General features: G+C 48.3%; 2 protein-coding genes and 1 pseudogene across 3 annotated transcripts in view; 1 reads left to right on the top strand and 2 right to left on the bottom strand.

Moving 5' to 3' along the window:
- The window catches only part of NTMT1 (N-terminal Xaa-Pro-Lys N-methyltransferase 1), a 217,742-nt gene that overhangs the window by 112,689 nt on the left and 88,158 nt on the right, over window positions 1-16,895 (bottom strand). Inside the window, exon 3 of the mRNA XM_061604474.1 lies at window positions 13,428-13,516. The gene's annotated coding sequence lies outside the window, so the exon portion shown is untranslated. The remainder of the gene's footprint in view (window positions 1-13,427; window positions 13,517-16,895) is intronic.
- On the bottom strand, window positions 2,819-2,927 carry LOC133374037 (5S ribosomal RNA; annotated as a pseudogene).
- Window positions 3,580-15,968, top strand: LOC133373973 (uncharacterized). 2 transcript variants are annotated; one of them, XM_061604471.1, is made up of 2 exons: window positions 3,580-3,615; window positions 13,216-15,968. In XM_061604471.1, the coding sequence occupies exon 2, from the start codon at window positions 14,876-14,878 to the stop codon at window positions 15,761-15,763; it is 888 nt and encodes a 295-aa protein (XP_061460455.1). In that variant the 5' UTR covers window positions 3,580-3,615; window positions 13,216-14,875; the 3' UTR covers window positions 15,764-15,968. The 2 variants fall into 2 exon arrangements, with proteins under 2 accessions (XP_061460455.1, XP_061460454.1); XM_061604470.1 differs by lacking the exon at window positions 3,580-3,615 and adding an exon at window positions 9,241-9,731.

The raw sequence follows: 16,895 nt of genomic DNA, 5'->3' as shown, positions 1-16,895 counted from the left end.
TTAGACCTCGGCGTTCAGATTCCCCACCCGACTCCCACCACGCTGAGGTCACTTCCTCCCATTCTCTGGCCCATTTCCTTTCTGCATGCCGCGCACTTCCTTTCTCCCTTTGATGCGTTCGTCTCGTGGCATCAGTTCGCCGCGAGACATTTGGAGGCCGACTCTGGAATCGTTCCGAAAAAGTATCTAGTCCTTTCTGCAAAAAAAAAAAAAAAAAGACCTCCAGCTGTCAGTCATTAGGAAATGAGACCTAGTGTTGTCACATAAAAGCTCAGAATTGCCAACTCCAGAAGAGTTTCTGGGTACGTCTTCAGGGCAGAACTTTGGAGGCAGGAATCTAAGGCCCCACTCAGGAGAAGGCGCTGGAGGTAATACATATGATCCCAGCACTACCTGGAGACACCAGGGATTGAACCGGGGATCTTCTGCAAGCAAGGCAGGTGCTCCACCACTGCGCTATGGCTCCCCCTACAAACTATTTACAAGGGGATGTGTGAACTGCAGTGGAAAGGGAGTTGTCTGCACAGATTTTATATCAGTATATAACCTCAGGTTGGGAAAGATGAGTGGCACTAGCATAACCCTAAGGGACATCAGAATTCGAGAGAGAGCAAGAGAGAGAGAGAAAACTCTGTAAGTTGCAAAGCATATTGGGATTTAGTGTGGGCTTGTGCCATGTGCATGCATTCATTATAACATGAGATTGCATGTGTGCTATGATAGGCCACAAAAATGGGCATCGTCGGAATCAGATATGCCCACCACTGAACACACACCAGGGGCAGTCAGGGACACGTATATGCTGGGACTGGGAAGAGTACAGAAAAGGCACCTCGTAACTGCAGAACTGAACGCAAAGTATTCAGCTCCTTAAGGACTGCTGTTTACCTGTTTATTTATTTCAGCATGCTTCTGGCTATCACGGGGCTGACAATCAGCTCAAAAGCACATGAGCAACATCTGCTGCCACCTCAGTCACCGAATATGAGTTTCTATTGGTTGGGGTTGATGGAGGGGTGAATTACATCATGTAGCTCCTTGCCACTCTCCCTGCACAGTAGAAGCAAAATTCATTGTGCCAGACAAGAGAAACTGTGCGTCTTTGCAGAATTTATACAGGTTGTAGGGTGCAGCTCTTCCGCTTGCAGAATTTCTTTTCCTGCAGTGCAGCAAACTCACCGTCCCCGGCGCTGTCGAAAGGACTGCATGTCTCAGTGAGAGTTCAAAGCTCCAACAGGATGGCAGCATGATTTGGAGAAAATCATATTGCTCGGGTCTTTTTGGATCTGAAGCACTATTGAGTTGCCACTCTGGAGGCGTGCGATGTGGTGGGCGGACACGGCAACAGTGACAGGAGAAAGGGTTAAATACTAAGCCACTCAATTGGGGATATAACTCTCTTTGGACAAACTCAGGTCAATCAGTACCTCTCTTTTTTAATTTACCTCACAGGGTTGTTCTGAGGATAAAAGTGAGGGAGAATCAAGCATGCTGTCAAGATCCTCAGAGACAATTGCAAGATATAAATGTGCTAAATGAGTGAAGGACCTCATCTCCCAGCACCACGAATTTCATCAAAAAATAGTGTCAGCTTGGATGAATTCATCAATTTTGGTTTCTCACCTTTCCAGATTTAAATTCATTTCTCTATATTGCTGCAGCAATTCGCAGGACTTTTTTTCCCCCATGAAAATTCCTCATGAAAATTTTGATGACTTTTCCCCATGAAAAGTTGCCTGCATTTTCGTGCAAATTTCTCCCAACAACCACTTTTATTTTGGTATGCAGTTTTGAGTAACAGACATGTTTTTGCAAGCTATTTCCCCTAATTTAATGCATGTTTGTATACTATTTTTACTAATATATGCATGTTGTGCACACTGTCACCAAACATATGGATTTGTGTACAATTGTTTGGTTGAGAACAGCATTGCAAAATTTGGATAAGTGTGAATTTCAAAGGCTAGCTATGTTTTGGTTTGCGTATTGAACACAATAAGAGCCCAAAGGGGGCCCATCTAGTCCAGCCTCCTGTTCTCACAGTGGCCAACCAGATGCCCATTATAGGAAGCCCGAATGCTGGACCTGAGCGCCACAGAACTCTTCTCCTGCTGGAGGGGAGAGCCCTCTCGCGCTCAGGTCCTGTTTGTGGGCTTCCCATTGGGGCATCTGATTGGAAACTGTGAGGACAGGAGGCTGGACTAGATGGGTCACTGGCCTGATCCAGCAGAGCTGCACTCTTAGCTGAGAATGGGACCTCCTCATCCAGGTGCAGTCTATCTCTGAATACCAGTTGCTGAGAATCACAAGTGGGGAGAGGTGCTTTTGCGCACGGATCCTGCTTAGGGCATCTGGTTGACCACTGCGACAACAGGATGCTAGACCAGGTGGGCCATTGGCCTGATCCAGCAGCCAGCCTCTTCTGATGTTATCTGTCACGCCGTCCACTTTTTCCTCCACCCACCCACCACTTGCATACGGCCCCCAGAAGGTCACCCATGAGGCAATGTGGACCTTGGACTGGAAAAGCTCTGGATGAAAACCTTGCTCCGCTCATTGAGGCCTTTGATGGCCTTTCTTCTGAATCCTTTGCATGTGTTCCTCCTGCTGGGAAAGAGTTCTGTTCCGCTTAGGTCCAGCATTTGGGCTTCCTATAATGGGTATCCGGTTGGCCACTATGAGAACAGGAGGCTGGATCAGATAGATAGATAGATAGATAGATTTGTTGTTATGTGCCTTCAAGTCAATGACGACTTATGCGACCCTATGAATCTTTATATATAGGGTTTTCATGGTGGTTTACCACTGCCTTCCTCTAAGCCTACAGCAGCCGGTGTTCCCAGGCGGTCTCCCATCCAAGTACTAACCAGGCGTGACCCTGCTTAGCTTCCGAGATCAGGCATGTTCAGGGCAGTATGGCCATAGATAGATAGATAGACAGATTAGATAGATAGATTAGATGGATAGACAGATAGACGGATAAGATAGATAGATAGATAGATAGATAGATAGATAGATAGATAGATAGATAGATAGATAGATAGATAGATAGATAGATAGATAGATAGATAGATAGATAGATAGATAGATAGATAGATGTGCACCATTTTCATGTGTGCAATCCAATAAGATAAAGCATCACAAAAATATAAACTAAAACCTCTTTGCAATATATGTAACATCTATCTATCTACCCAAAAATCTGCAGACTCGGTTGCCCGGCTTATAGTTTCCGTGCGGCGCTCCGAGGGGCTGTGGGCTGCCATCTCCCACCGCCTGTTTCTCGCCTGCCTCCCTTGGAAGTCGATACAAAGGCTTTCTATCCCGGCAGCCTCCGCTAATGGTCGACCCCTCTGTTGTCCTCAATGCATTGCCTGTCCCAGATACAGCGGCTGGTTGCTGTAGCAACGGAGCTCTGACTAATCATTTGCGCAATGACCTTTTTCCCCCCGGAGAGAGAGGGGGAGGGAGGGAGGGAGGGAGGGAGGGAGGGAGGGAGGAGGAGAGAGAGAGGGAGGGAGGGAGGGAGGGAGGGGTTGCAAGGGGGGGAATCAGCTACAGAGAAACGACTCCAGAGCGCGGGGAACAAACCGAGACGGCCACTCACAATTGGCTGTGAGTGATATTTCTCAAATTTGGGGGGGAGTTGCGTTCTTTGGAGGGGGGTTGGCCATTGCTGTGCAAGGCCGGCCCAAACATTAGACAGAGTGAGGCGACTGCCGCGTGTGGCAGATGCTGAAGGGGGTAGCAGCCGGCTGGCAGTTCCTCCTGAGTGCCCCCCCCCCCGGGCATTCCACTCTATCAGAGGATAGGAAGAGCACTCTCGCTCTGTGTGGTGTGTGTGTGTACACATGTGAGCATGTGTTTGCAGCATGGTCACATCCACACCATACATTTAAAGCACATCCATGCACATTTCAAGCACATGGCTTATCCCAAAGAGAGTTCTTGGAAACTCTGGTTTGTTAAGGGTGCTGGGAATCGTAGCTTGGTGAGGGGCAACCTACCGTTCCTGGGGTTCTTTGGGAGGAAATGTGCATTAAATGTGCTTTAAATGTATGGTGCAGATGCAACCTGTGTCTCGCTGGCCTTAAAGCAGTGTTCTGCAACCTTGGGCCCTCCAGACATTGCTGGACTACTAGTCCCATCATCCTTGGCCAGCTGGGGCTTCTGGGAGTTGAAGTCCAGCAACGTTTGGAGGGCACCAGGTTGAGGAAAGCTGATCTGGGTACTAGATCCTCTACACCCTCAGCTCACATGGTGGGGGAATTTCAGGCTCATCTGGGACAAGGTGGGGCTTGAGATATCTTGGCCCGTGACTATCTCAGGCTGTTCAGTTCAAGACCAGCATTTTGAATTAGGCCTGGAAACCAATCATAGAATAGTAGAGTTGGAAGGGGCCTATAAAGGCCATCGAGTCCAGCCCCCTGCTCAATGCAGGAATCGAACTTGAAGCCTACCCGATAGGTGGCTGTCCAACGTATCAGCCCAGGACCTGGCAAGGCCACATCATCATCACTGTCAACATCCCCCCAAAGAGCCTGTACACTTTGCAAAAGACTAGCCAGCCTCACCCAGTGGGAGAGACAGCTGGTTTGCCCACTTTGGGGTGAGGTTACGGAGCTCCGATATATAAAGGGAGAGAAAGGAAAGCCGGGCAATCGTCGGCCAGCCATGAAAGCCAGAAAGATCAGAGTCAGCCACATGGCGTGTGGCTGCAGGCCAGCTAGCTCACAGGTTCGCTGGAGCATGCTTCTTAACATTCCTCCGCCAGGCAGGGTTGTGAAGATGTGTGTCAGCCCTGCCATGCCTGCCGCCGCCAAGGTGTTTTCTGGGGCTACACAACTTGAATGCATAACGCTGATGAGTGGTATCCAGGGAAGGAGAGTGGCTCAGTGGGTAGAGCACCTGCTTTGCATGCAGGAGGTCCCCGGTTCAATCCCCAATGGCGTCTCCAGGTAGGGCTAGGACAAGACTCTCTACCTGAAACCCTGGGGAGCTGCTGCCAGTCAGTATAAGCAATCCTGAGCTAGATGGACCACCCGTCTGACTTGGTAGAAGGCAGCTTCCTCTGTTCCTGTTTAATGCATCCCTTTATTCAGAACGAAGAGGACTAGAATCTTACTGTATGTTTCAATGATGGGGCGAAGCTCAATGACAGAGCACCTGCTTTGCATGCAGAAGGCCCCAGGTTCAAACCCCCACAGCATCTCCATGTAAGGCTGGGAAAGATTCCCTGAGTGAAACCTCAGAGAGCTACTGACAGTCAGTGCAGGCAGTACTGAGCTCAACGGACCAACAATCTGACAGGAGCTTCCTATCTCAATCAAACCTTTCTGCACAATCATGAGGACTGGAATCTATCTTTAAGGGAAGGGCTGTAGCTGAGTGGTAGAGAACCCTAGGGAGCAGCTGCCAGTCAGTGTAGACAATACTGAGCTACATGGACCAATGATCTGACTCAGCATAAGGTAGCATCTACATTCCTATATTCCTAGCAGTATCAGTGGCTGCTAGGGACTACTTAGCCTACGCCTAAGGGGGGGACCTGGAGAAGGGCCTCAGATGAAGATCTAAGGTAGGTCTGGATAGGCTACACCTCCTCCTTGGCCACACCCACTTTGCCCAGGCCACACCCATCACCGGCCCTCTTTTGCACTCTCCTTTAACTGTTTTTGCCTAGCCGAAATGCCTCCTTGATCTTGAACTCTTGTTTGCCTGGATAGAGAATCGAGAGGGGGGTGTGAGTGTGCGTAGAAACCAGCCTAATATACAGCAGCCACATTTACATTCATTGCTCCTCCCACTTTTACCTCTGTCCCCGCTGACTCCTGGCATGTGGCCCCCTGAAGGTTGCCCAAAAGCAAATGCGGCCCTTGGCCTGAAAAAAAAAATCATTCCCCACCCTTGCCATGCAGTCGCGCTCATGACATTTGGAGGGTATTTGCAGCCTGACAATTAATATTCAGAGCTCATGAGTGGCGACAGTGATTTTCCTCCGAAATCAAGGACCTTGCAAAGTAACAAGTACCTTGGTCTGAAACCCCTTTCCACATCTTTTCTTTCGGTAGTTCACAGCAGTGTTCCAAAAAAACAGGCAACCCTCTCTCCTTATTTGTGTGTGTGTGCACGTGCTAGTAGCCTAGTAGCCTAGCCTGTGCTTCACCAGTAGCCTACCCTGGTAGTCTAGCCAGTGTGTGTGCTGATAGCCTAGCCTGTGTTTCCGCAAGAACAACCCAGCTCTCTTGCTCATGCACTCGCTCGCTTAGCTGGTTTATTTGTTCATTCCCTCGGTTAACAAGGAAGAAGGAACTCAGATTTCAAGGCCTCGCCTTAATCCTGTGGAGACCTCCATCCTGTTCTTGCGCAACCGGATTGCTGGGAATGAGGAAATGGGGCAGACGGGGAGGAGGGGGGCCTGACAGGGGGGCGGAGCGGTCAAACTGGAGCCAGGCTGCCTCTGAGCCGTTCTGCCTGGAAGGCCTCGCCTAATGCAAGAGGGCACGGCGGCGGGGAAAGAATGCCCACTCTCCCTGCCTCACTAGCCAGCTCTCCAAAGGAAGCACACCTATCTGGACCATGGCCTTCGTGGAAAAGCAAGCGGAGCCAACTGAGATGGCGGAAAGGCCCTGCCGAGGAAAGGTATCTTTCACAAGAATAATAGAATAGTAGAGTTGGAAGGGGCCTATAAGGCCATCAAGTCCAACCCCCTGCTCAATGCAGGAATCCAAATCAAAGCATTCCCGACAGATGGCTGTCCAGCTGCCTCTTGAATGCCTCCAGTGTCAGAGAGCCCACCACCTCCTGAGGTAATTGGCTCCATTGTCATATGGCTCTAACAGTTAGGAAGTTTTTCCTGATGTCCAGTCGAAATCTGGCTTCCTGCAACTTGAGCCCATTATTCCGTGTCCTGCACTCTGGGATGATTGAGAAGAGATCCCGGCCCTCCTCTATGTGACAACCTTTCATGTACTTGAAGAGTGCTATCATATCTCCCCTCGTCTTCTCTTCTCCAGGCTAAACATGCCCAGTTCTTTCCGTCTCTCCTCATAGGGTCTGCCTTCATCAGATTTATCACAGCCCAAGAGCATGACTGAGAACTTCCAACGACACATGCTTCTTTATGGAGAGACATCATCAGGTGAACATGCAGCAGCTCACAGCATCCCAACACTCAACCAGAGACTGATCGAATCCAACAGAAATGCATGCCAACCTCCAACACAACAGACTTAGCAGGCAGACTTAGACGCATAGAAAATAGAAGCCATACTTTAATAGCTCTACCTCAATCTAAACTTCTTGCAAGGAATCAAGCACTTTCCAAAACAGGATGAGAAGCGAGACACAGCCATCCTTAGCAATTTGCACTTATCCAATATGTGAGATGCTGCACGTGCACACACACACAAATAAGGAGAGAGGGTTGCCTGTTTTTTTGTAAACTATGTTTACAAAAATGCATATATTAGGGGAAAGTGTGCATACAATGAATATATTAGTGAGAGTAACATACAGAAATGCATTAGGAGAAATTGCTTGCAAAAATGTGCACCGGAGTCAAAATGGCACGTGAGGTGAACCAAACTTTAAAAAATGAGAATCTGAGAGGAACAAAAATTTCATACCATGCAGCTCAGTGTGGTGTAGTAGTTAGGGTGTCAGGCTTGGACCTGGGAGACCAGAGTGCAAATCCTCCACTGGGCCATGAGGCTCACCGCTTGACCTTGGGCCAGTCACTGTCTCCTTCAGCCTGACCTACCTCACCAGGTTGTGAGGAGGATAAAAGGGGGACATAAACGAAAGAGTCAGTGTGGTGAGAGTGTTAGACAATGGCCTAGGAGACCAGGGTTCGAATCCCCACTCAGCCACAAAGCTCACTGAGTACAGCCTTGGGCCAGACACCATCTCTCAGCCTAACCAACCTCACAGGGACGTTGTGAGGATGAAATGGGGAGGGGAGAGAACCGTGCATGCCACCTTGAGTCCCTTGGAAGAAAAGCAGGATATAAATGGAGTAACAGATGAATTAATTAAAATCCAAACCCCAGATAAAGGCTTCCAACTGCTTTGGTGGTGGTGGGGAGTGGGCAGGAGTGGTATGGGGCAGTAGGAGCAGACGGATGTTGCTCCACCACCCGTTCTCTTGGTTCGTGATAGGGCCGGCTCCTCCCGTGTGTCTGTGCCTCTTCCACTTGGCCACCTTGAATGTCTTCCCAAAGCAAAGCCACACACGCCCCTCTCACCCAGTGGTGGCTGGTGCCCTTTGGGAGAGGCGGGGCAGAAGGCCGGGAGCCCAACAGTAGCTGTAGCCAGAGCCAAGGAGAGACGGAGCCAACCAAATCTAAGTTTGCCCCAAACTTCCTTCCTTGCTGAGTTCTGCAAGGGCAACCCTGAGAGGAGGAGCCAGATGACGGACAGTGCCGCCACCCCCTGTACTGGCTGCAAGCAAGGAAGCGAGCAGAAGTGGGGTTAGGCTGAGGTTGGGGGGCAGGGCCCCAGGCGCCCAAAGGGACCAGCCTCTGCTGCATCACCCCACCTCACTTGGCTTTACCAGTCCAAAAGCACAACCGTCCATTGGCCCCGGGGTAGCTGTTGTCCGTTGGGGCTGGTGGGGCGGAAGGGCGGGAGCCCAAGAGTAGGCGGAGCCAGAGCCAACAAGAGGCGGAGCCAACTCATCCTAGTCTTGCTCCCATCTTCCTCCTCCCAGCTGAGTTCTACATGGGACAGCACGGAGACTGAGGAAGAGGAGGGAGCCAAGGTCATCCCTTGGACTGGTTGTAAGTAAGAAGACAGGCAGGGGGGCTGGTTGAGGACAGAATGAGGGCTGCATGCCCCATTGGCCCTAACAGTTGAGCCTCCACTTGCTGCAGCCTGAAATGCAGCCAAAGGGAAGGGAAGGGAAGAGAGGTGGGTGTGAACCAGGGCACTCTTGCTAGGATTTCAAATCTCTCCCCCCCTCCAATTAAGGTCTGAAGCCCTTTTTTCCCTCCCTCCCTCCTCGAGCTGACAGAGCAGGCAGGGAATTGCACCAGGGAGGGGGTTGCTGCTGAGTGGCTGCCAGCAACTCAGATATGTGCCTCTGCCGTCACCCAGCCGAGAGATTACTCTCTGGATCTCCCAGCCTGTTTATCGACAACCTTGACGGCTACAGATTTTCCAGTTTAAATGCCACTTTTTCCCTAATAAAAAAATTAATAAATCAAAAATGACTTCCATAACCTCAAAAGCAGAGAAAGAGTGAGTGAGTCCAAGCATTTGGAAACGAGGGAGAGGAGGTAAAAGAGGTTGACTACAAAGGCAGCCAAGGTTGATAATGAAGCCGCACTTGATAGCCGACTGCCTTCGGATGCAACCAAGCGGAATGAAAATCCCGCCCGGCGGCTCCAAGCCAGCTGACAGATCTGGCTCAACGGGCTCGATTCGGCGGGGTGCTCTCCTGCGCAAGCGTTGCAACCGTGAATGGGGGATGTGCCAGAGTGCTTCCCAGAGCAGGGCTGGGGAACCTCGGGGCCGGAGGACTGAATGCAGCCCTCCAGTCTCTCTGCCTGGCCCTTGGGACTCTCTCGAGGCAAGGCCCTCTTCCCCTGCCCCCAGGCCACCCCCTCCTTGAGTGTTGACGCATCCCTGAACTCCCATCATGCCCCTTGCCTGCCTGGCTGGAGAATGGAGAGGGAGGGGTGTGGGAACCTCCAATTTTCACACGGCTGGAATGTAGCTTCCTCTCAAAGGTAAGAGCCACATCTGTTTCTTACCCACCTTTGCCCCTGGCCCTGGCTATCCCTGGCACGTGGCCCCTGGAAGCTTGCTCCCAGGCCAGTGTGGCCCTGGGCGGAAAAGGCTTTCCCACCCCTCTCCTAGAGGATCAAGCCCTCCTGATCACTGAACATGGTGCATGCGCATAGTGGGCTCGCCACGTAAATTTCCTACCTCAGTCACAGGGTTCCCAGGTACATAAGAAGCTGCCTTAATGATGCATCTGACCACTGGCCCATCCAAATAAACAAACAAATAAATAAATAAACAAAATAATAATAATAATAATAATAATGTTACCCAAAGGTCTCTAAGCAACTTACAACATTGTAAATACATACATATATATATATATATATATATCCTACCATAAAAACAGGGAGCTAGTACAGTGTAGTGGTTAAGGTGCTGGACTAGGACCTGGGAGACCAGGGTTCAAATCCCCACACAGCCATGAAACTCCCTGGGTGACCTTGGGCCAGTCACTGCCTCTCAGCCTCAGAGGAAGGCGATGGTAAACCACCTCTGAATACCGCTCACCATGAAAACCGTATTCGTAGGGTCGCCCATAAGTCGGGATAGCCTTGAAAGCAGTCCATTAATTAATTACCATAAAAACAAAGCCACAACAGTGCGCATCGCTGCCATCACCCAAGATGGCAGCGGAGGCTTTAGCCCCTTAGGGAAACCTCAGCCGCCATCTTGGGTAATGGCAGCCCTGTGCGCACAGCCAGTGCAGCTGCAAAAGACAGAAGAGACAGATAGGTGGAGCCAGCGAACGGGCGGGTGGCTGGGAAGCTCTCTCCCATGGATTGCAGAAGGGGAGCGCTACTCCTCCCTCTATCAAGGGGCCCCTGAGGGACCCTCAGCCAGGGCCCGACCTGGCCGCCCTTTAGCACTGGCCCTGTAGGGGGGAGGGAGTTTGAGAACCCTTGCTCTAAAATAAATACGTAACAATAGTCGCAGCAAGTCCACAGGACGATCTTGCCTCCACAGCTAGCCTCATACACATACTTCGCCAGCAAGTCAAATGCTGTTTCAGCTGTCAGTTCTTGTACTGTTGAAGAAATCTCAGGCCCGATTCCTTCAATATATATTAGGAAACTTAGGAGGTGGGTTGGGGATGTCACAAGCACTAGCCAATAGGAGCCTTCCACAGATGGTACTGAACACTGCATCACCTCAAAAAGAAGACTGTAGATCTGGAAAAGTTTCAGAGAAGGCAACCAATATGTTCAAGGGGATGGAGCAACTAACTCCCCCATGAGGAAAGATTACAGTATTGGGGGCTTTTTTCAGTTTAGAGAAAAGGTGAATAAGAGGAGACATGATACAATCGTGTGTTGCGTGGAGGACGTTTTTCTCCCTCTCTCATGACACTAGAACTCATGGGCATCCAACGAAGCTGAATGCTGGAAGAGACAGAACAGAGAACAGACAAAAGAAAGTATTTTGTCACACAGCGCATCGTTAAACTATGGAGTTCCCTCCCACAAGAGGCAGTGATGGCCACCAACTTGGAAGGCTTCAAGAGAGGATTAGAGAAATTCATGGAGGAGAGTAAGGCTATCAGTGGCTACTAGCCATGATGGCTAAGTACTGCCACAAGCAGCGTGCCTCTGAATACCAGTTTCTTGGAAACGAAGGAGGGGAAAGTTGCTGTTGCACTCAGGTCCTGCTTTGGGGCTTCCCGTTGAGGAACCTGGTTGGCCACTGTAAGAGCAGGATGCTGGACTAAATAGGACACTGGCTACTAGGTGAGTAATGTCCATGCTTTTCATGCGCACTTTCCCCTAATAAACACTGCTTGGCTGGAGAACTTCATCACAAAATCTGGATACGTGTGAATTTCAAAGGATGGCTGTGTTTTGATTCTGATCTTATTTCAGAAAGTGCAGATTTGATAGATAGATTTGGCTTAGTCATTTATTTATTTATTTATTTATTTAGACAATTTATATACCGCTTATATTTAAATGAAACTCTAGGCGGTTTACAACGTGAACACATCTTAAAGAGCAAATACAAAAACCACAACACAACCTATAAAATACAGTTGTTAACCGAACAGAACATCTTTAGTACCAACATTTAGTATTGCATATAGAAATGAACTACCCAAAAAAAGAAAAGAAAAAGTCATAACACAGCAGACTGAATACTCCCTAGGCTTCAAACAATAAATAAAAATCAAGTTAAAAATCAACCTTATTTTAATCATGGAATATTAGACAAAAGAAAATCAACTCATTGCTTACTTGAAATGCAACCTGAATAAAATTTCTCCCCATCTTTACTCAGAGAAAACCCTATGTTTATCATGTCTATTAAGTCAATGGGCCTTGAGAGTGTAGCACGGCACAGCATCCTTTAGACCAGGAGCCACAGATCAAGTCAGTTCCTCTCAGAATTCACAAACCACGAAGGGGCCGGAGCAAAGAGTGAACTTGCAACATATCCATGTCTGTCTTTACATCATCGGCATGTGACACCCATATGCCGTGTTGGCATGCACCACATGCTGGGGGACAGTTCAAAGCCATGTACTCACAAGCCCACTTAGTCAAATAGCAAGTCGCCTAGTTGCACATTAACTTCATCAGGGGAGCCTTCATTCCTACATATTTCCCAGAAGCAGGAAAGAGCAATTATCTCTAACTTACTAGAAAACAGGCTGCTCCCAGCGACAGATGACAGGCGGGAAAAGGTGGTCCGCATATTGCAGAGAACCCTGCCGGGATGGGTGTCTGCTCAACAGAACTCTATGTGCCATGTGCACAGAGGCAGCACATTGTGTTTCCTTGCTGCAGGTTCCCACTCGGAGGAAGGCTGGGCCACCCGACATTTCAGAGGGCACTTTTCGCAACAGCTGCAGCTCAGCGACAGAGCACACAAGTGGGACCTACCACAAAGGGTTGTCGCCCGCTAAATTCTACTTCAAGTAGACCCACTGAAATGAATTAACCTAAGTAAACCACGCTCTTTAATTGCAATCGGGCTACTCTAAGCAAGTTGGACACATCCCATAAATGTTGCTGTGTGGAATGCTCATTTTTGGTATTCCAGCCCACCAGCAATGTCTTCCTTCGAGTAAGGGTCTGTTTCAATTCTTACATTTCTCATTTTTCCAACTTTAAATTCAGTTCTCCACATTTCTGAAGCAATTTGTGGATTTATGTATTTTTTTTAAAAAAAACTTCATGGAAATTCATCACCATCTTAGCACAAATTTCTCCTAATAAACACATTTTTGTATGCCATTTTGACTAATGTACACATTCTTGCAACACATTTCTCCCTAAAATAATGTTTTCTTGTATGTTATTTATATTTTTCTGCACACTTTCCCCTAATATATCTGTTTTTGTAAACTGTCTTTGGTTGGAGAATTGCATTGCAAAATTCAGAGAAGTGCAAATGTTGAAGGATGGCTGAGTTTTGGTTCTCATCTAATTTCAGAAAGTACAAATTTGATAGATTTGGCTTCAATAGGGAACTGAATCGAATTCGTCCCTCAACCCTACTTGAGATCCCTTCGACTGGAGGTCCTATGGATTGAACCTCAGGTCTTCTGTGGAAAAACATCACAATCACGTATACGAAAAATGGACTCAATTCTCACTTCTGATGTACACAGAACTGGGACCAGCTTACTTGCAGGATCGCCTTACCCCATGTGTGCCTGACACAGGGAGATCGTTCCATCGAGGTCGTCGATCTGCAGAACTGGCATGGTTACAGGGTCCACATAATACCCATTCTGCAAAAAAAACCAAAAAAACCCATTATTTTTGGTGTGGCAGTGCTATCTAATAAATCGCAGATTCCTGCAGAAATGTGAACTGAATTTCAGACTGGAAAAAATAAGGAACTGAGAGAACCAAAATTGACAGATCTTTTCATCCATAATCTCAAGGAAGTCAGCTGGGAAAGATCAAAGACCCCTGGGATATGCCTGCCACTCACAGTGGACTACGGAGAGCCAATTGGTGCCCTTCAGATATTGTTGGACGACAACAGCCCTAGGAGCTGTGCGTAAACTTCAGTTTTTAGCTGTGATGAACAAAAAATCTTTCACCCATTATTTGCTAGTTGGCTGCAGGTTTTATGATTAATGTGTATGATGGTACTGGAAATGCTTGTTATTTTTGGCATGAATTGATACGTTTTAATGACTTGTAGTGTATTTTATAATAATTTAAAATGTTATCATGTTTAGATTATCATACAAAATTGTCATGAAATGATCGGTAGCATTGGAGTGTCATTGTAACAACGCATTCATTCAAGTTCGTGTTGTATGGAGAGCTGTTTTGAACATATTTATATGACAAGTTCACGATAATAATAAACAACATCAGAAGAGGCTGCAACAATGAGAAACTGAGAGGACCAAAGCTGACACATCTTTCCATCTCTAGTCTGTTCTGATCGGCAAAGGCTCTCTTAGATCTCTCTTAGATCTCTGAAAACCATGATCCTTTGAACAGGAGATGCCAGGAATTGAACATGGGAGACCATCTGAGTGGAGGGCATGCTCTCTACCATGCGTGACAGCACCTTATGGGACCAGATAGATGTGCCTGGGCTTATGCAAGACAAGTACCCTCGGCCTCCTACTAGATCCACATCTCAGAAAGGATTTACGACTTTCATCAAGAGTTAATTAAGCCCATGATCCAACACCAAGGATAGCCAATGTGGTGCCCTCCAGATATTGTGGGACTAAAAGTCAGTGGTAGAACACCCTCTTTGCATGCAAAAGATCCCAGCTCCAGGCACTCTTGGATGAGACCGATTATCTGGATCCATTTCAATCGGGTTTCAGGCCCGGTTTTGGTACGGAGACAGCCTTGGTCGCCCTGTATGATGACCTTTGTCGGGAGAAAGACAGAGGGAGTGTAACTCTGTTGATTCTCCTTGATCTCTCAGCGGCTTTTGATACCATCGACCATGGTATCCTTCTGGGGAGGCTTGCGGATTTGGGAGTTGGAGGTACTGCCTGGCAGTGGTTCCGCCCCTATCTGGCAGGTCGTCTCCAGAAGTAGTGCTTGGGGATCACTACTCGACACCCTGGGCACTCCAATGTGGAGTCCCGCAGGGGTCAGTTCTGTCTCCCATGCTCTTTAACATCTATATGAAGCCGCTGGGTGCTGTCATCAGGAGTTTTGGAGTGCGTTCTCATCAGTACGCTGATGATACACAGCTCTACTTCTCCTTTTCATCTTCTTCAGGTGAGGCCGTCAAGGTGTTAAACCGATGCTTGGCCGCGATAATGGACTGGATGAGAGCAAACAAATTGAAGCTCAATCCAGACAAGACTGAGATGCTGTTAGTAAATGGATCCCCTGACCAGTTGGATGTTCGACCTGTTCTGGATGAGGTTACACTCCCCCTGAAGGAGCAGGTGCGCAGCTTGGGAGTCCTTCTGGACCCATCCTTGTCACTTGAGGCGCAGGTGGCCTCGGTGGCACGGAGTGCTTTTTACCAATTTAGGCTGGTAGCCCAGCTACGCCCGTATCTGGACAGGGAACATCTTGTAACCTCAAGATTGGACTACTGCAGTGCACTATACGTGGGGCTGCCCTTGAAGACGGTTCGGAAACTGCAGCTTGTGCAGAATGCAGCGGCCAGATTAATAACCGGGACCAAGCGGTCGGAACATGTGACACCGATTCTGGCCCGCTTGCACTGGCTGCCTATATGTTTCTGGGCCCGATTCAAGGTGCTGGTTTTAACCTATAAAGCCTTACACGGCACGGGCCCGCAATACCTGATGGAATGTCTCTCCCGATATGAACCTACCCGTACACTGTGCTCAACATTGAAGGCCCTCCTCCAGATGCCTACTCAGAAAGACGCCCGGAAGGCGACTACAAGAAAGAGGGCCTTCTCGGTAGCGGCCCCCGAACTATGGAACACCCTTCCTGACGAGGTACGCCTGGCGCCTACTTTACTATCTTTTCAGCGCCAGTTGAAAACCTTCCTCTTTGCCCAGGCATTTTAATATTTTTAGTATTTTAGTATTTGTATTTAATGTTTGTAAAGATAGTTATATGTTTCATCTTTTTTTTCTAATTACTTTTGATTTGTATTTAATATGGGTTTATTATGTTAATCTCACTTTTGTTGTATGTTTAAATTGTTGATTTGATGATCAGGTGGTTTTTTAAATTGAATGCAAATATATATTTTTTACCCAATGTACACCGCCCAGAGAGCCTTGCTATGGGCGGTATAAAAATTGAAATAAATAAATAAATAAAATCTCCAGATAGGACTGGGAGAGACTCTCTGCTTGAAACCCTGAAGAGCTACTGCCAGTCAGTGTAGACAATACTGAGCTAGACAGACCAGTGTTCTGACTCAATAGGAGGCAGCTGCCTAACTCCCATCAACCACTGTCTATGCTTGCTGGGGCTGATGGGGTTTGGAGTCCAGCAACATCTGGATGGCCCCACGTTGGGATACCAATTAAATCACACGCCAGCTCCAAGGCAGGAAAGGAGCAAGCTGAACTGCATTTACCGGATTGCCTGGGAGGGCTCATGCAAGTTGCCTGATGCAGTAGACAGCAGACAATTAGATTTCTCCAACACACACACACACACACTTTTCGCCATCCATCTGCAAGGCCAAGCTGGGTGAACGCAGCTGTCCAATGCTGTCTTCGGAAGCTGTACACAGCTGAATTAGGGGGGAAAAGGTCTCCCATGGCTTTGCTTTTCCATGGCTGCCTGGGCAAAATCAGAAAGAGAGGGAGCCCCATAGGGATGAGCCCATTTCAAGGGAAGCAATTAACCCCTCTCTGGCTGCTGTTGTCACCCACTCTCAGCTGCTCCATGCGCAGGGCTTCTCATCTCACGTTGGGGCAATATAGAGCCCAAAACAGGGCAATGCAGCACTTTGAAAAGAGATCAAAAGCGGGCAGACACATGCATGAAATGTGCATAGGGTAATTTATGTGGGCCGACGCCAATTCAGACAGAATGGCTGCAAATGAAATTCCATCTGTATTGGCATTCCACTGGCTTCTGAAGATGGCACCTGCTTACGCAGGCATCTCGACCTGAATCTCCTGTTTTAATTGCTGCATTGTTTTTAAATTGGAGTGTTTTATTGCCTATTTTAATTAAGGA

This window comes from Rhineura floridana, chromosome 20, assembly GCF_030035675.1.
Source record: "Rhineura floridana isolate rRhiFlo1 chromosome 20, rRhiFlo1.hap2, whole genome shotgun sequence".
NCBI classification, from domain to species: Eukaryota; Metazoa; Chordata; class Lepidosauria; order Squamata; family Rhineuridae; genus Rhineura; species Rhineura floridana.
This window is presented reverse-complemented; position numbering and strand designations above follow the sequence as displayed.